The sequence below is a fragment of the Muscardinus avellanarius genome, assembly GCF_963383645.1.
Source record: "Muscardinus avellanarius genome assembly, chromosome: 1".
Taxonomy (NCBI): Eukaryota; Metazoa; Chordata; class Mammalia; order Rodentia; family Gliridae; genus Muscardinus; species Muscardinus avellanarius.
In genome coordinates, this window is record NC_137786.1 from 136,633,840 (window position 1) to 136,653,822 (window position 19,983).

Below are 19,983 nucleotides of genomic sequence, written 5' to 3' on the forward strand. Positions count from 1 at the left end.
GTAGAACATTTTTCCTATCGGTGAAAAGTGGAAATGACACAAATGTCCATCAGAGGGCGCATAGATGAAATGTGGTATGAGCATACTATGGAATATTATTCATCAATGTAAAAGAATAAAGTAGCGGGGTGCCATGGCACACACCTGTAATCCCAGTAATTTGAAGACAATTCCAGGAGTATCTCATCAAATTAACGAGAACGTCTGCAACCTAGTGAGACCCTGTTTCCGAACAAAGAATAAAAAGGGCTCTGGAATATGTTGCTTACATTTCATACTCCTCTCAAAAGGCTGTAGGTAAATATAAACCAACAAAAGCAGTCCATTAGTGGGACAATGACGAGGATGTATCAAGAACTAAAGTTTATAATTCATACACTCTTTATATCTGAATTGTAGTAAAAATTTAACTTTGAGGGAAAAAAAGAAAAGTAGAAGCAAGGTTCTCATTCTGTCATTTAAATCAACACTTTGTCTGGCCTGATGGTATATACACTCTTACAGAAAATTCTTGCTGTGTGTCCCTACAAGCCTGGGCAGTCTCTTTATTACCCTTGAACTTAGCAAACTAGTTCTAAACATTCTGCCCTTGCTTACTTTTTTCTATTGCCACCATTCAGAATTCCCTTTACACTTTTCCCTCCACCTCTCCAGATCCTGAACACTAAACTAAGTTCTAACTCCTTTTTTAATTAGTCTCTAGGATTATATTTCTTAGACTTTTGTTTCTTTCATAGGAACTAGTAGATTCTTGCACCCATTGGAAAGGTTCTGTAAACCCATGTTCAACAAATTAGTGAAGGAAAAGAAGGAATTTGGATACTTGTAAGAGTATAAAACAAATTGCAAGTAAGAAATTTTAGTAAATAAATAACAAAAGACATAAATAATATCTCCAGAGCCAGAATAAGTTGAAGAAACCTATGCCCGGTGCATCCCAATAAGTATTCTTCTTCGTTAGTTTTTACTCATGGATCTAATTTTTAGTTGTGAGAACTTTCTCCTCCAAGTTGGGTGATCTTTCAGTTTTTTCAGTTGCATATATGTGATGATAACTAAAAACAGAAAAATGTAATTCTGTTCCATGTATCTGTTACCCACATCCCACCTCTGCTTCCTACCACTTATCTCAGAATTCCCCTAAACTACCAACAAAACCCAAAATAGACTAGTTTGAGTTTTAGCTATCTTTTTTTTTTCCTAGGTCTCTTAAAATGTATAGCAAATGCCTCCCAAAGGCAAGCAGCTAAGGTAAAGAGGTATTCTCCACGTCCAATTATTTAATTCCTGAAGTGTTGATTGGAAGGATGTGAACTTTCAAATGAGTTTGAGTTAATATATGTTAAAATTTCAAGGTTACTCCTGCATGAATATTTTAAATTTTCAGAAACTAAATTATGTTTTAGCTTAATGGGCAGTAAACTAGCCAGAATTTAGCTTACGAGGTCCATAGCCTTGTGAAAAGCCACTGATACAGAAGCTAAGTAATATATTTTCAAAGAAAACAGTTACTTCAATTTGTAATATTATGTATACAGAAAAGGGAAGGTGGGCCAGATCCTGTAGATTTGGTACATTAAAGAGATAGTTGAGATACCCAGGGTCCTTCACTGTAGGAAGCTGCCTTTAATGGATGGGGGGGGCATTATCATATAGCAAATCATACTTGTGCAAAGCCTTAGGATTAAAAGTAAAAACAGCACTTGAAGTAATCAAGGCTTCTCTATAGGCTTCTAAGACAGGAGGATTTTTTTTTTTTTTTGGTACATAAAAGAAATATAAGATCAAGCCATCAAGGTTGGTTTTTTTTTCTTATTTTTACTCTTCATGAACTCTTGCATCTGGTAATCTTGTCTACCTGGTGAAGCCAGCTGTTTGACTATAATATGCTATGGAAGCTGATGCTTCTCCAGATGTGGACCTCTTTGTCATGCCCAGTGTGTATCATTCATTCTTGTACATTCATTCCTCATATAAAACCTGATAGTGTAAGTCTACAAACATCACTGAAGCCCCTTTCTTTTGACACTGTCTTCTTGGTAAAGATTTCCTTTTTGGTAGATCTATAAACAGGCTCATGCTTTTAAGTTTGTTTCTTACCCTCTCTGATGGAGTAAAAGGACAAAAGGCTTATTGATTGTAAATAGATCCAGATGTGGTAGCACACACCTATAATCCCAGTATTTGGGACACAGACAGAAAGATCACACAGGTTTGCAGCCAGCCTCAGCAACTTAGCAAGGCCCTTAGCAACTTAGCAAGACCTTGTTTCAAAATAAAATTAAAAAAACAAAATAGTGTTAGGGGTGTAACTTGAAGGTATAATGCCCTAAGTTCAATTCCCAGCAAAACACACACACACACACACACACACACACACACACACACACACACAATGTAGCTAGAATTCCTAGTTTAAACTAAAATCTCCCATATATTTTAAGTGACTTATTAGGAAAATTTAAAGATAACTGGTTTAAATTAATTGCTTAGACTGTTACAATCTCCATTTAAAACACACACACACACACACACACACACACACACTCCATGATTCTCTCCTTTGGACTTCTCTATCCAGTCACACCAAAGTCACTCATTTATCCCCTACACTGTGGAGAAGGCCAGTCATCAAGAAGGAACTGGTAAAGGTCTTTGGCAAAACAGTTTTAAAAAAAATGCCTATCTTAATTACTTCCAGAGGTATCTACTTTGCTGAATCCCATTTGTAGGGATTTTCAACAACTTATTCCCACTCCTAAGAAAAATCTTAACAACCTTTAATGTGTGCAGACTCAAAGTTGTCAATTAAAGTTATAATGTTTGAGCCGGGCGTGGTGGTGCACGCTTGTAATCCCTGCGCTTGGGGGGCAGAGACAGGACGATTGCGCAGGTTCGAAGCCAGGGGCATGCGCTGGCTTAAGAGACCCTGTTTCCAAATAAAAATACAAAATAGGTGTCTGGGAGTGGAGCCCGGAGGTAGAAGGGCTTCCAAGAACCCTAGTACCACCACCCAAAAAAAAAAAAAAAAAAAAAAAAAAAGGTATATGTTTGAAAACAATAGTAGGTTAGTTGGCAGGGTATAAATGCAGTTTTATTCATAGTCAGCATTTGTTAAGTACCTAATGTGTTGATAGGTTTTTATATTTTCTTTTTTGAAATGTAGTTTCTCTGTGTTGAGCAGGCTAGACCCAGATTCAAGATCCCCTTGCTTCAACCCCCTAAGCAGGTGGGATTACAGACTTGTGCCTTTATGCTCAGACACTATGTTAGGTACCATGAAAGTCAGAGAACAATAAAGAAATCATAAGGACGTAGAAAGAGAGTAGAACTCTACTGGAAGGACAGAGTATTTTTAAGGAGCTATAGTAACAGGTTTTATCTATGTACAAATAACTAAGATAAAAGGGAAATACAGGGAATAGCAGACATTTCTTAGGAGATCCAAGAGGACTTCATAGAAGAGGCATTTATATTCATTGACGAGTGAGTGTATTTGGTTTCTTGTAGCTCTAATGATTCTAATTGTGGTCTTCCAAGTACCTTGTGATCAGTAAGTTAATTTTAGAACCTTGGGAGGAATGACTAGGAGGTAGAGGTTCTAGTAGCGGCCAGCTGCCATTATAAGAAGCACCAGCAGCCAAGAATGGAGGAGGGCATTGGCCCGGTGATTCTATTTCAGCTTGATTTCCTAACTCTTGAGTTTCTGCTGTGTATTAAAAACACTGTATAAGCCAGGTGCAGTAACACACGCCTGTGATCCTAGTGCTTAGGAGGCTGAGATAAGAGAATCACAGGTTTGTGGCCAGCCTCAGCAACTTAGTGAGGCCTTCTACAACTTAGAGAGACCCTGTTTCAAAAATAAGATAAAATAGGTCTGGCGGAGTAGCTCAAAGATAGAATGCCCCTGAGTTCAATCCCCAGTACCTATACACACACACACACACACACACACACACACACACACACACACACTGTGAAGACTAGGATATATAAAACTGTATTCTCTCCATTCCCTTACTCTGGTGGGTATAAATATATAATGCAACTGAGAATAATATGAGGCGCATTGTTTTCTGGAATGTAGAGGTCGAGGTGGCTTGGAAGCACTGAACGTGCTTCCAAGGAGGAAGCATTAACGTGGTATTTTCTGTTGGAAATCAGTAAAAGCTTCACACAGGAAGTAATACTTGACTGGGCCATGAAAGAGGGTGATGTTTTGAAGGTGGAAATAGCATGGCCTGGCCTCTGTAGTGCCACCCACCTCCCTCTACCTGGGCGTATCAAGGATCAGTGCTATTCTTGCTGACATAGTCATTCATGTTTACTTTTGGTTAGCATTCTTTGCTGCTCATCTCTATTTCTATTTACTTTTTTTTAATTCAAATGGCTGGCTACATAGTTTTTCTTTTCTTTTTTATTTATTATTTTTGTGTGGATCGTATTGAAAATGACATACATTCAGACTGCTTGGTGCCCTCTGACACCCTCCACTTCCCCTCCCCTACCCCCACAGTGAGTGTCCAGGTTGACCATGCTACATTCATACTTTTACACATACTCGGATGTAGTGCCTTCATTTATCAACCTCAGCCTTCTTCGTCTCCTATCCTTCCATTTCATCTTTGCTGAGGTTTTTCCCTCCATTATCTGGAGTCCCTCTGGTATTCTTAATAGTCCCTAGTTTTGGGCATATTAGAGAAAACATATGTCCCTTCTCTTTCTTTGTTTGGCTGATCTCACTTAACATTATATTCTCCAGGTTTTTTGTTTTTGTTTTGTATTTTGCAGTACTGGGGATGAAACCTAGAGGAATTCTACTTCCAAGCTATACCCCCAGCCCTATTTTTTATTCCTTATTTTGAAATATGGTCTCACTAAGTTGCAGAGGGCCTCACTAAGTAGCAAAGGCTGGCTTTGAACCTGTGATCCTCTTGTCTCAGCCTCCCGAGTACTAGGATTACAAGTCTAAACCACCATGCCTGGCTTGCCTACATAGTTTCTAAACATTCTCTTTATGCATTTGATATCCAAAGTTAATGATTTGGGACCTAAAGACTAGTGTTTGCTGGGTTGTGATAATGTGAGTTATATCCATTTGCTTTTCTAGATTTTGGCTTCAGTAACCTCTTCACTCCTGGGCAGCTGCTGAAGACATGGTGTGGCAGCCCTCCCTATGCTGCACCGGAACTCTTTGAAGGAAAGGAGTATGATGGGCCCAAAGTGGACATCTGGGTAAGTAATTCTCCTCCTGTACCCTGTCCACCGCCTCCCAGCTAGTACCTTATGCTGGAGGGCACATACTGCATGCGGGTGGAAAACATGGTGGCCTACTCTTTCATTCCCAGTTCTTTGTGCAGTCTTTCCTCCAGAGCTCATCTTGGGAGCGGAGCCTCAGGTTTCAAACTACCCCTTTGCATCTGCAAAAGAATCCAGGGGTCAGAATGGATGAGCAACATTAACAAAACAGATTCCTCCTGTTGTTGTTGCTTTACCCCTAGAGGATGAATATTTCCCCAAATTCAAGTCTGGAAGCAAAGAAGAATGTGTGCCTTACCATTACCTTTGCGAAATGAACACACACACACACACACACACACACACACACACACACACACACACACACACCCATAATGGCCTCTTCTGTTTTCTTTGGTGCGATTAACTGTCCATATCCTCTGTTTGGGATGCAGAGTCTTGGAGTTGTCCTCTACGTGCTTGTGTGTGGTGCTTTGCCATTTGACGGAAGCACACTGCAGAATCTTCGGGCCCGGGTGCTGAGTGGAAAGTTCCGCATCCCATTTTTTATGTCCACAGGTAAGGGAGTTGTGAGTACACAGTGATAACTGAGTTCCTGGAAAGTCAAACATGCTAAATTATCCAGGAATTTAGTGATGGAGTATAAATGGTCATTTAACAACCTTTCTGAGCTTTAGTTTGCTGTCCTGGCGCCTCCAAGAGGCAAGATTTGGTATGAACAAGATACCTGTTTGAGCATCAGCCCTACCTATATTTGAATCCGGGCTCTGCATATTCTAAATCTATCTGTGGTTTAGTTTCCTCATTTATAAATTGGCTGAGAGTCTTGTGAGGGCTCTTACTATAAGGATTAAATTAAATAATGATGTAGTCAGGCAGTGCAGTAACTTCCTATTTCGCTTTTCTCCCACCACTTCTTCATTATAATACAGTTTCAGTTTACTGGAGCCTCATTGCTGTGTTATTTTAAATGATAAGAATGAAGCAGCCTTTCTAGCTTAGTCTTACTACTGCTTCATTTTCTACTTCTTTGATATTTCTCCTCCAAACTCAGATGAAAAATATTTTTTTAAATGAGTGCTTCGGAAGGTAAATAGCTTTTGGAAAAACTGAAAACAGATAACCAGAATCTATAGTTTTTCATCACAATTTATATGCATATAAGGGAATATTTTAGATACAATACAGAAAGGACTGTACTTTGCTTAATCATTAGTTTTCACTAAGGAAGACCATATGTCCCCTGGGTTGTCGGCACAGTGTAAACACCTGAGAATTGTATCTTAGAATAAGTATGTAAAGGAGGGCCCACCAAGTGCTGTGTGCATGTCACTCTCAACATGATTTACATTATGATGTGAGACTATAATACACCCATAAAAACATGTTTTTAAAAAACTAAAAAAAATCCATTTTTTTCTGGGGAAAAAAAGAATAAGTAGATGAAGTCTGGCGTGGTGTACACCTGTAATCCCAGTAAATGGGAGGCTGAGACTGGAAAACTGGTTCAAGGCCAGTTTCGTTAACTTAATGAGACCCTGTTTCAAAATAAAAAAATTTTTAAGAAGCCCTAGAGATATAGCTCAGAGGTAAAATGCCTGCCTCTGAGTTCAAGTCCTAGTACCTAAATAAATAAATTAAAAAGTAGCTAGGTGAAGCAGCGTGGACTAGATTTAACTTTGTCACCTTAGAATTGATGACTTCATAGTTTATCAAATAATAATGAATTATGTGAGGAGAATGAAATAGAGAAGGCAAGTAGGATAGGAGGTGAGAGTCATTTGAAAAAAGTGTGGTTGCAAAAAAGTGACATTTCTAGAAAAGACTGCATGCAAAAGAGTGAGGGTGTGAGCTACATGATATGCAGAAGAAGAGTGTTCCCAGTAGAGGGGAGCAAAGCACAAGGCCCCGGCCAGGAGCAACAGGAGGGAGGCCTTTGCGATGGAGGAGAGGGGCCAGTAAAGGAAGATGGAGCTGCTTTTTTTTTTTTAACTGCTTAGCTAATTGATATAAAGACTTTAGTTTTTACTCTGAGTGAAATGCAAAGGATTAGAAGGTTTTGACAGATGAGTGAGGTAATCTCACTTTTGTTATATTTTCCAAATTTTATTAGGAAAATTTTCAGATATAAAAAATGAAAGTATTTCATAGTAACATATATTTATTTTGCAGTGCTATGGATGGGACCCAGGGCCTTATAAATGCCAGGCAAGCACTATACCACTGAGCTATAACCCCAGCCGTTATGACAACTTTTTAAAAAAAATCACTTTGACAGTAGATTAAAAGGTACAATGCCTGAAAGAAGGATACCAGACCAGTTAGGAGACTTACAGTAATCCAGATGAGAGGTCTGGGTAGCTGGTTCCCAGCCTGGAGTGGAGAGGTGGAGATGGTAACAGCAGTCAGATTGAAGGGATACTGTATTTCACACAGCAGGACTGTTCAAAGCATTGTTAGAGATTACCTTATTTAATTATTATAACAACCTTATGAGATGCTTAATGTTGTCACCCCAGTTTACAGGTAGCATTACTGAAGCCAGGAGAAGTAAGCATTTTTCCCACGATAACACAGCTACCAAGTGGCTGCACTAGCACTAGAATTTGAACCCAGGTAGTCTGGCTCTAACTACATTTAATATTAGATTTGAAGGGAGAAGAAGAGACTAGTTAAAGGTAACTGCAAAGGTTTGGGCCTGAGCAACTGGCAGGTTGGATTTCTTGCTAATTGAGATGGGGAGAACTGGGAAAGAATATTTTGGAGAAATGTTTTAAACATGTCAAGCTTGATGTGCCCATCACACATTTAAATTGAGATACTGTGTAATTGTTGAATTTTAGAGAGAGTTCTAGGTCAGTATGTTTGTGAATCATCAGTGTAAAGATAATATTTAATGCTATCAGAGGAGATTGCTTTTTTGTATGTGTAGAGATTAAACCTAGGGGCATTAAACCTCTGAGCTACACCCCAGACTGTTTTATTTTCTTTTTTAAATCGGGCCTTGCCAAGTTGCAGAGGCTGACTTCAAACTTGCAATTCTTCTGTTTTAGCCTCCCAAGTACTGGGATTACAGGCATGTGCCACCAAAATGAGATCACTTTTTAGGAAGTAGTTACAGAGAAAGTAACAGATTCATCTCTGAAGTGTACCAATATTTCAAAATTAGGGTGGTGAAGAGGGGTCGGTCATAAGAGTGACTAGTGAGGAAAGCCAGAGAGTGTGAAGAAAATGTCCCCAGGAGGAGGGAGTGAGGGGCTGTAGTGTGCTGTTGCTAAGTCCACTAAGAGGACTAAGACCTGAGAGCTTCATTTAGAAATGAGGAGCTCGTCCATCATCTGGAGGTGCTACTTGGGTGGAATAGCAGGAGCAAAAGCCTAATCCATGGGGAGGCAACAGAAAGGATTGGAAGGAAAATGATGAAAAGAAGTGCTCCCAATTTCACTATAAAAGAAAGCAGAGAAGTTGTACAGTAGACTGGCCTAGATTGCCAATGATCTTGTCATTAATGAACTGCATATCTTCAGTTTTATCTTAATAGCTGCCCAATAGTATTTAGTAGTTCACTATTCCTTACTTTTTTTTTTTTTTTTTTTTTTTTTTTTTTTGCGCCACTGGGGATTGAACCCAGGGGCATTGTATCTCCAAGCTACACCCCCAGCTCTATTTTTTATTCTTTATTTGGAAACAGTCTCACTGAGTTGTGGAGGACCTAAGTAGCTGGGGCTGTCCAAGAACTGCAATCCTCCTGTCTCAACCTCCCAAATGCTGGAATTACAAGGGTGCCCCACCATGCCCTGCTTATTCCTTACTTTCGGGAACATTTTATATTTTAGAGCAGTTGTACTTTCACTGCATAGTTGAGCAGAAGGTACAAAGTTTGCATATACCCTCTGTCCCTACCCCCACAGCTTCCCCTACTATGAACATCTTCCACTAGAACTGTGCATTTGTTACAATTGATGATGTGTTGACACAGTGTTTGTCATCTAAGTGCAGTCTGCCATAGGGTTCACTGTGAACATTGCGCACTCTGGGTTTGACAAAACATGATGATATGTAGCAACCGTTATAGAATCATACAGGGTGGTTTGATATCCTAAAAGTCCTCTATGCTTCACCTTCCCACCAGTCCCCAGTCATTTACCTTTTTATGGTCTCCGTAAATTTTATTTTTTCCAGAGTGCCGCCTGATCAGAACCATTTAGTTTGTAGGATTTTGAGACTGGCTTCTTTCACTTAGTAATGCACATGCTTTCTCCATGTCTTTTCACGAAAGGGAATGATAGCCCGTTTCCCTTTAGTGTTGAGTAGTAGCTCAATGTCTGGATAAACACAGTTTATCTTTTCATCTGATAATGGGTGCCTTGGTTACTTACTAGTTTGATGGTTATGAATAAATCGTGCAGGTTTTTGTGTGAACATAAATTTTAACCCATTTGGGTAAATACAAAGGAGCACGAGTATGGGACCATATGGCAAAACTATGTTAAGTTTTGTAATAAATTAACAGACTTTCTTTCAAAGTGGCTGTAACATTTTGTAGACAATAAGAGTTCTCGCTGCTCCACATCCTCACCAGCATTGGGTGATGTTAGTGATTTGGGTGTTTTCCACTCCAGTTGGTACATAGTGATATCTTGTCATTATTTTGGCAGTCCTGGGGATTGAACCCAGGGCCTGGCACATGCTAATGCATGCTAGGAAAGTGTTCCACCAATGTGCCATTATGCTTGGCTCATTATTGTTTTAATTTGCAATTCTCTAATAACATGAGCATTTTATATGCTGCTTTTCTCTCTGTGTGTGTGTGGGTGGGTGGGTGGGTGTGTGTGCGCGCACGCGCATGCGTGTATGCCTGTGTGAGTGTGTTTTATTTTTTTTGTTTGTTTGATTTTTGTTTCTGGTTTTTTTCTTTGTTTGTTTGTTTGTTTTTGCGTGTGGTGGGGATACTGGGGATTGAACATTGAACCCAGGGGCAGTCTACCTCTGAGCTACACCCTCAATCCTAGGTGTTTTGTTGTTGTTGTTGTTGTTGTTGTTGTTTTTACTTTTTGTGTTTTTATTTTTATTTGGATCATATTGAGAATGCCATACATGTGAAACAGGGTCTCACTTAGGGATGAAGCTATCCTTAAGCCTTGGATCCTCCTCTCTCAGCCTTCCAAGTGCTAGGATTACAAGAGTCCACCGCCATGCCTATCTCATCTGTGCATCTTTGATGAGGTATCTCTTTAGGTCTTTTGCTCTCTTCTGCCTTTTTGAAACAAGTCTTGCTGTGTTGCCCAGGCTGGCCTGGAACTTCTGGGCTCAAGCAGTCTTCCTGCTGTGTCTTCTGAATAGCTGAGATTGCTCACTTTTATTGAGTCTTTCACTTTTTTTTTTTTAGTTATTCTTTACTTTTCTTATTGTTTCTGATATACTACATCCTCAAGTTTTTCTCTTGTCCTTGAAGTGCACCTTCTTAGCCTTCTCTTCCAGATTTCTTCTCTCTCTCTCTATCTCTATCTCTCTATCTCTATCTCTATCTTCCTGTTCATCCTTTACATTTCTCTCTTTACACCATCTTTTAAGTCTTACTTATTGCCATTCATCACTGTGCTCCTCAGTCCCCAGTTGGTTTTTGGCCCAGACCTGGAACCTAGGTCTGTATATTCCGCCATTTGCTATCCACTGTCTCCCTTTTATGTCTTGAAGTCACATCAATGGAAACATGTTAAAAGATAGACTAAACTCCTCTTCCCCTGGTCTGCTGTCTTCTGTGTTCCTGTCCTAGTGAATGACATTCCCATCTGACCAACACAGAAATAAGTCTTGGTGCTTTTTTTTTCTCTTACCATCACCACAGCCAATCAGTTATCATATACTGTATATTTAATCTTCCATTCCTGTAGTCACTCCCAGAAACCATACTGTCACCAGAGAAGGTCCAAGGACATTCCAGAGAGGGGAACTTCAACAAGCAGGATGATTGGATTTTTGACAAAAATCACAGAAATTAATTTAATGGTGTAATATGTTGAAGCACAGATTTATTTAGGAAAGCAAGGACTGTGCATTTAAGGGAGAATGTGGGTCATCTCAAGAGTCAGAAACACTTTGGGGGTTCTTAGTCTCTTTTAAAGAAAGCTTGATGGGGGGTGGACATGGGAAAGGATGGGAAGGTGACAACAGTCTGGTGATCACAGATAGTTTATGGTGTCTGCTCTTTCTCAAGATCCTTAGGCTGACATGGTCTCCATTATCCAAACAGTAAATGACATTGGAAGATATGCTAGGGTATAGGTTTCTTAAAATACCATATCTGTCTTTGCTTAATCTGTTTATTACATAGGCTAATTAATAATACACAAAGTAATTTTCATAAGTGAGTGGATTTGTAGTAACTATAAAAATGTACAGATTTTCCATAAATTTGGGAGTGATGAGCCTAGGAGTAGAGGTATGTAGAACTTTAGCATAAGGCTTTTAGATTAAAGTTATGTTTTCCTTGTCCTTCCTTTTGTTTCTCTCTTTTTTTTTTTTTTTTGCGGGTCTGGGGATGGAACCCAGGGGCATTTGACCTCCGAGCTACACCCCCTGCCCTATTTTTTATTCTTTATTTTGAAACCGGGTCTCACTGAGTTGCAGAGGGCCTCACTAAGTAGCTGAGGCTGTCTGCAAACCGTGATCCTCCAGGTCTCAGCCTCCCGAATGCTGGGATTACAAGCATGCGCCACCACGCCCAGCTTCTTTTTAACTTTTTCTTCTGCCCTCTCTCAATACTATCATCTTCTCATCTTAAACAATAGTCATATATATGGATTTCTGGCTCCTGTCTTATCTGCTTCTAATCCATTTTCCACATTGCTACATGAGTAATCTTTCCAAAACACAAACATAAAAATGAAACACACACACATGCACACACACCTGCTGATACCATTTTCCAACCTAAAACATTTCAGTGGTTTACCATTGCTTTAAGATTTACTCTTTAATGTACCTAAAGTACTGACATTCATTTTTACTCTGACCATGATAAAAAATGAATTTTTTGCTGTGACCCAGAACATACATATATGCGAATAAGTAAACAAAAATAGTTTTATTTTTAGTTATTTAGGTGTTTTTTTTTTTAATACTGGGGGTTGGTTGAACCCAGGAGTATTCTACCTCAAAGCTACACCACCAGCCCTATTTTTTATTCTTTATTTTGAAACAGGTCCTTGCTAAATAGCTGAGGCTGGCCTCGAACCTGTGATCCTCTTGCCTCAGCCTTCCAAGTACTGGGATTACAAGCATGTGCCAACACACCCAGCTACAAAAGCAGTTTTAAAAAGCAGAGTTTATCTTGACAGTGTGCATGGTACTCCAGTATATTTTATTCTACTCCATTAAAAAATGCTCATTACAACTTAATTAACTGATTTATTACTGCTGCTTATAAAACAGTGGCATTGAAACATCTTTAGGAGTTGGCTCCTGCTTCTCTTCACCCTCTTCTCCCATCTATAACCAGTCACCCTGATTTTCTTCTACTTTTCTGTAGCAGCTCCTTCTGCTTCAATATTTCTTTCTTCCCCGACCCCATTCCATTCTCCATTCACTCCTGTATTGTAAACTCTAGAATAGGAAATTGGATGAGATTGAAATAAGAAATCAAATTATTTCTACTCATCCTTCGGTTTTCTCAGCTTTATCTTACCATGATACTTCCCATACTTTATATTGTAAAGTCTTCTACACAAGACTTTGAGCATAAAGAAAGTACAGACAGAACATCTTTTTCACAATTGTCTATAATCTAGCATAGTATATGGCATGCAGTAAGACTTAGTAAAGAGTAAATTCATGTCCTAATCAAATCCTACCCTGACTCCATAGTGGCTTATATTTATACTAATAATAAATTTCACAGTCATTATCATTATGGCCTACAGATACAACTATGAATTGGCCCTCTTTTCCTTGATCTTATTTTCTATTTTCCTTTTCTTTTTTCCCCTTCCCCATCTCTCTTTTCCTCTCTTTTTCCTTTCTCTTTCCTCTCTTCCTTTCTTCAAGATTGAACTAGGGACACTTTACAACTGACCTAGAACCCCAGCCCTTTATATATTGAAAAGAGGTCTGGCTAAGTTGCCCAGGCTGGCCTTGAGCTTGTGATCCTTAACCTCCTGAATCATAGAGATTACAAATAGGAGACCTGGTGCTGGGCTTAATCTCATTTTCTATTACTCCTTTTTTTTTTTAACCCCCCTCTTCCTTCAGTACTGGGGATTGAAGCCAGGATGATCTCATACATCCCAGGCGAGGGCTCAACCACTGAGCCACATCCCCATCCATTTTCTGTTACTCTTCACCTCCTGTTCCGAGTTTAGTCACAGAGGCATCTTTGCTATGTCTCAGACTTACCAAACATACACATTCCTATTCTCTCCAATATCCTCAGATAAAATGTCTCCTCAGAGTGGCCTTTCCTGATCACCATTACTATTCTCTTTCTGTAATTCTGCTTTCACTTCATAGCACTTATCATGACCTGATATTATTTGTTTATTTGCTCCTCATGTCCATTTTTCATTGTTATTTTATTATAACAAGTTTTTATATTTTGTTCATTGTTGTACATCCAGAGCTTAAAATAGTGCCTGGATTCTAGTAGGCATTCATAAATATATTAGGTGAATGAATTAATGCATACATTTACTTAAATGCTAACTGAATAAACTTCTGGATGGGATACTGTAATTCAAATAATAATATCAATGAGATCAAGAAATTACATAGGGCTTGAGAGTTTATAAAATATTGAGCTACATAATTGTACTTTAAAATCAGTAATAGCATATGTTATTTCATCATTTTTCTAATTAAGCTTAGGAAGCTAAAGTTTAAAGAAATTAGGTGACTTGCCTGAAGCCACATAGGTAATAAGTAACTTAGTGATTACTCAAATTCAGTGTTTATTCTGCTATACCACACTGTTGAAAGAAAAAAGAGGCAAGATAAATAAACCACTTCCTCTTCTTTCCCACTGTCCACAGTGTTTCCTGTCAGCGACTTGGATCTCCTCTACCCCGCCCACCCCTCAGACCATGGCAAAGCTTTTCACTCAGGCCTTAACAGAGCTGGCTTCACAGAGTGAGTCCTGGGAAATAGCTAGCCATGCCATCCACTGCATTATTTTCTAGTGCCTAGAAATAAACCATATAACATTAAGGACTTAGAAAGAACTCATATTGAGACAGGCGTGGTGGCGCATGCTTGTAATCCCAGCGCTTGGGAGGCTGAGACAGGAGGATCACACGGGTTCGAAGCCAGCCTCAGCTACTTAGTGAGGCTCTCAGCACTTAGTGAGACCCTGTTTCCAAATAAAATATAAAATAGGTCTAGAAGTGTAGACCAGAGATAGAAAGCCCCTGGGTTCTCACCTCCAGTACCACACACACAAAAAAAGAAAGAACTCTTTTTTTTTTTTTTTTGGTGGTGGTACTTGGGGTGGAACCCAGAGGCTTTCTACCTCTGGGCTATACTCCCAGACCTTTTTTATATATTTTATTTGGGAACAGGGTCTCACTAAGTTGCTAAAAGCCTCACTAAGTAGCTGAGGCTGGCTTCGAACCCGTGTGATCCTCCTGTCTCAGCCTCCCAAGCACGGGGATTACAAGCGTGCGCCACCACATCCCGCATTGACTTCCAATTTTAAAATGTGTTTTGATCTTCTATAGAGTTGGTTTTCTGTGTCTCGGGTAAAACAACTTTGGTCCAGACAGTATGTTTGTTTTAAATTTCTCAGAGCATCCCAGAGAGCATCCTTTAGGTACAACTTCACCCTGAACTGGAGGATGGAGCTTACTGTTTTCCTGCGCTATCACAGAAGGTGATATGTGTGTGCATGACCACATGTGTCAACAAATGCCTTTTATGATTCCCATTCCACCATGAAAGCCAAACTTAAATTTTGTCAGTACCAAATTAATTCAATAACAGTATTTTTTCTTTCTTTTTGTGGTGCTGGGGATGGAATGCAGGGGCATTCTACCTTCGAGCTGTACCCCTAGCCCCATTTTTTACTTTACTTTGAAACAGGGTCTCACTAAGTTGCAGAGGGCTTAAGTATAAGCTGAGGCTGGCCGCAAACCCAGATCCTCCTATTTCAGCCTCCCAAGTGCTGGGATTGCAAGCATATGCCACCACGCCTGGATAATAACAATATATTTTGCAAAACCATGGGATACCTACTTATCGGAGCCTAGTTTCTTATTTCCCTATTATACTACCTGCTAGTAAACATAATAAGATCATTTATTTAACAGAAAGAAAATTAATTTACAGTGAAAAAACTGCAGTGATGGCAAGTTTATAGAGACCTCTTGGGGGCAATATTTTTGAGTCCTTATTGATTAGACTTCATTGTAAGTTAATTAGTTGTAATACTGCATAAGCATTTTATCACTGGGAATGCAAAACCAAGGCTTACATAATGGTTCTGATGGAGAATGTACTGTACAGCTCCTGCCAAAAAGCTTCCACTAACAGGCAGACAACTCTTCCCTGATCAGCTTACTCATTAAGAACCACAGAGCATCTCTCCTGGCTTCAAGCACTCTGTTTAGAGAGAATGGGACAGGGAAGTAAAGTAGCTTACCCACTGTTCTCCACACACTAAGAGGTTCTGAGTTCTCACAGCAGTTCTTTGATACTTTTTAAGGTCCGCTCTACCACTAGGGAGAAAACCACAGCATTTCTATGTCAGGGAACACAAAACACAAGTGATGTTAGAGAGGAGGCTATAACTACGTCAGAGTAAAGCCTACTCTGTCCATCCCGGTGATTTTACCTACCACTGTAGAAAGCCAGGGACAAGTATTTGTACTATCTTATCATTAGCCCTTTCAAGCAAACTGTGTCCTGGCTTATGGCAACCCTATATAGAAAAATAGAGAAAGGAAGGTTTAAATGGAAGGACTCCAGAGGTTTGGATAATAGCTAACATTTATTGAGCACTTTCTATGTACTAGGCATGGTTAACTACTTCATGCCCAAAACAGCTACTATAAGGTAAGCTATATGATAGGTCATTTGATCAGTAAGAAAACTGAAGCATAGTAAAGTTTAGCATCATACCCAGAGTCATACATCTAGTAAGTGGAAGAGCTGAGATTTAAACACTGGAAGTCTGGCTTCACAGACTATCTGACCATCTTTGATTATATTTCAGTTCTCAATAAATTCATATCTGACAAGTCATTCTATGTATCTGAGAGCACTGCAATTGATATATTTCTCTGTCTATATCTAGATAATTTTGCAAAGTGTAATTAGTATCAGTTACTAGGTGGTAGATCCCAGAGTAAAACTGAGACAGAATTTTGTTCTACTATCTTTTGTGGGGGGGGGGGCGGGGGGGTACTGGGGGTGGAACCCAGAGGCTTTCTACCTCTGGTCTATACTCCCAGACCCATTTTATATTTTATTTGAAACAGGGTCTCACTAAGTTGCTGAGAGCCTCACTAAGTAGCTGAGGCTGGCTTCGAACCTGTGTGATCCTCCTGTCTCAGCCTCCCAAGCGCGGGGATTACAAGCGTGTGTGCCACCACGCCCAGCTTTGTTCTACTATCTTGATATTAGGACTCAAAAGAAAAAAAAAACATTTGAATGATGCTGTGATTGTGTAACAAATCTTTGCAAATGCAGACTGAATACTAGACAGCCACTAGCAGTGTAGTATAGTAAGCTAGGATCTTTTTGGACAAGGTTAAGGTAAAGTTGTATGGGGTATCTTCAGAATTTAAGCAGGATCTCCTAATTTCTGAACCTTAATTCTGACAGTGTCAGAACCACCTTAAAACAAACTGATTGACAATAAGGAAATCTGGGGCTGTAAGTGCAACTTAGTGGCAGAGTGTTTGCCTAGCTGCACAAGGTCCAGGGCCCAACCCCCTACCCCCACCCCAGGAACAAAGGGAAGGGAAGAGGGAAATTTCAAGAAATCACTGCTATTTTTCTAATAAAGAGAGATATATAGGTCAAACATTGTTTTTTCTGCAGTCTATTTTAGGTTGAAAGAAGCCTCTCGACTTCAATTTATGATTCCTAACAGAAGCTTTTCCTACCAGCTGCATCTCTGTTTCTAAAGTGTTCTAAGCCATCTCCCTGTGGCCTCTACATTCAGTCACTGAAAGTGGCTCACAGGATAAAGAGTTATAAGTTATAACCAGAATATTCTGGTTACATGTTCAGAAACCAGCACTGTGAGATGTGTATTTAACTCAACTCTCTCGTGCAGCCTAAATGCTACTCTTACTGGTGTGATTAATAATTACAATTGGTCGCTAATAAGTGCTTTAGTGAGTTAAAGAAGAACAAAAAGGTCTTTGGCTTAAATAAAGATCAGGAACTCTGCACGTTCTTGTCTGATAGCTCTCTCACTATTGGGATATCCTTTTAGAAATTCTTCTGATGTGTTCCAGTTTTTTGGGACTCACGTTTGTTTTTTTTGTTTTGTTTTGTTTTGTTTTGTTTTTTCCTTAAAGGACTGAAAGCAAATGGATTTAAAACAGGTTTTTCTCCTCAACATCATTGTGTTAAAGGAGATAATCTCAGTGGTTATGTCTTATGAGTTGAATTTTAGTACAACAAATGCTCTTTTAGATTAAGTTCCATTACAGTATGTTTTGTTTGGTTGTGTGAAACTGTGGCATTAACTATTACTTTAAATAACCACCCCTTAAACTTGGATATAGAAGTGTTTATGCATTTCTATTACAGCAGTAGTATACCAAAATTTAACTTATAAAAATATTCAAATTCTGCCGGGCGTGGTGGCGCATGCTTGTAATCCCCGCGCTTGGGAGGCGGAGACAGGAGGATCGCGCAGGATCAAAGCCAGCCGCGCTGGCGTAAGAGACCCTGTTTCAAAAATATAAAATAGGTCTGGGAGTGTAGCCCGGAGGTAGAAGGGCTTCCAGGAACCCCAGTACCACAAAAAAAAAATTCAAATTCTGTAACATTATGATTTTTAAAAATCTATGCATTTAGTCGGGCATGGTGGTGCATGCTTGTAATCCCCACGCTTGGGAGGCAGAGACAGGAGGATCGTGCAGGTTCCAAGCCAGTCTTGCTGGCTTAAGAGACCCTGTTTCCAAATAAAAATATAAAATAGGTCTGTGAGTATAGCCCGGAGAAGACCCTTAAGTTCTACCCCCAGTTCCAAGATTAAAAAAAAAAAGAAACTATGCATGTATTTTTATAACATTATTGTTCTAGGAATATCCATCCAATGTAAGAAAATTTCATTGCAATAACCAAAAAACCCTGTATTATTATTATTTTTATTATATTTAACATTTATCCAATCTGAATACATCTGTAGATTGAGCAATGCAGTGAATTTTATTTATCCATGACTTACTTAAAGACCATTTGTCTACTTTGTTCAGACTTTAAAACAGCAATTATGTAATATAGGTTTAAACCTGAACTGGCAGTTGACAATGATAGAATTTCCTTGAAATTATTAATAAAATGTCATTTCTCGGAATCAGTCTACAAACAAAGAATTCCTAACTCTGACCAGCTTCTTCCCAGAGGATATTGTAACAACAAAAAAAGTGTATGTGCGCACTCACACACACACTTAAGGTTTTTTATTGATTTACTTTTAAGTTTTTCTCTAAGAATCTTGACATTGCAAGATGGTCACATTATTCTAGACAAGACTATGAAGGGATCAAAATATCACGACAGACTATTTTCCTTTCATCAAAAACACATGTGTGGATTTCTTTTTGAAAAGGTGGAAAGCATCAAAAAGAAACTCTGAATTGCACCCATGTGTAAGTTCAGAGCACATGAAGTAGGAGGATAGACTCTTACCCAGGCCATGTGGCTCTATCCTGAGGTCCTCATTGCAGACCATTCATCAGTTGTGCACCTTTTGTCTTCTGTACTAGCATCATTTCTCCCCCATACCTGTTCCTGACCTGGACAAAGTGAGTGGAGAGTAGAAGCAAGCAGAATATTGCATAGTATCTTTTTTCCAAAATGGTGAAGTCTTTAATGCCATTTAACTTTTTAAACAAATTTTATAAAGTTACTTTTTATGGAAACACATGTTTTACAGATTTAATAGTCAATTTGTTTTTGTTTCCTTTTTGGATTTGGGGATTTAGAAAAATAGAGCCCTCTTTGAAATTTTAATTCCTCTAGAAGCATTTTATTTCTAAGAAGCAACATTACTAAGAAGTGTGCTAAAATGATCAAAAATAAACTCTCTTGGGCCGAGTGCTTTGGAATTACCTTTGAACACACCTTGTATTGGGTGGTAAAGGCGAATTAGTAGCTAGACCATATACTTTCTTTCAAACACCTAGGAAGCATAAATTTTCTGGGCAGTTGTTTCTTTCTTGCATTCTTCCCATGCCTTCTGGCACACAGATGTCCTCTGTTTGCACTAGCTCAAAAGTAGCTCCATGTGGCCAAAAAGAATCTATGACTCAATTTCTCTCACACCACTCCTCTGCCACTGAGCTGCAAATGATGGCTTTGCCATCCCATGAAGGTCTTGAGGGCCAGTGGTGTTCCCTACTCCATAGGATCAGCCTGAGGATGCCCCTGATCCAGCTCCCTAAGTTTCTCCCTTCCCTGTGTGATTGCATGTCAGGGGAGGCCCGTTATTTGCAACCCTCCATCAGTCTTCATCACCTTGCAGTAGCCAAAGCATATGAACTAAGTTTGCTC

At 39.3% G+C, this 19,983-nt stretch overlaps 1 protein-coding gene across 4 annotated transcripts in view; it reads left to right on the forward strand.

Moving 5' to 3' along the window:
• SIK3 (SIK family kinase 3) overlaps positions 1 to 19,983 on the forward strand; it is a gene marked incomplete at both ends in the record, with an annotated part of 236,833 nt that overhangs the window by 180,121 nt on the left and 36,729 nt on the right. For all 4 annotated transcript variants that reach the window (XM_080719989.1, XM_080719990.1, XM_080719991.1 and 1 more), the window contains 2 exons: positions 5,111 to 5,235; positions 5,694 to 5,817. In XM_080719989.1, the coding sequence (XP_080576115.1) occupies positions 5,111 to 5,235; positions 5,694 to 5,817 (249 nt within the window). The remainder of the gene's footprint in view (positions 1 to 5,110; positions 5,236 to 5,693; positions 5,818 to 19,983) is intronic.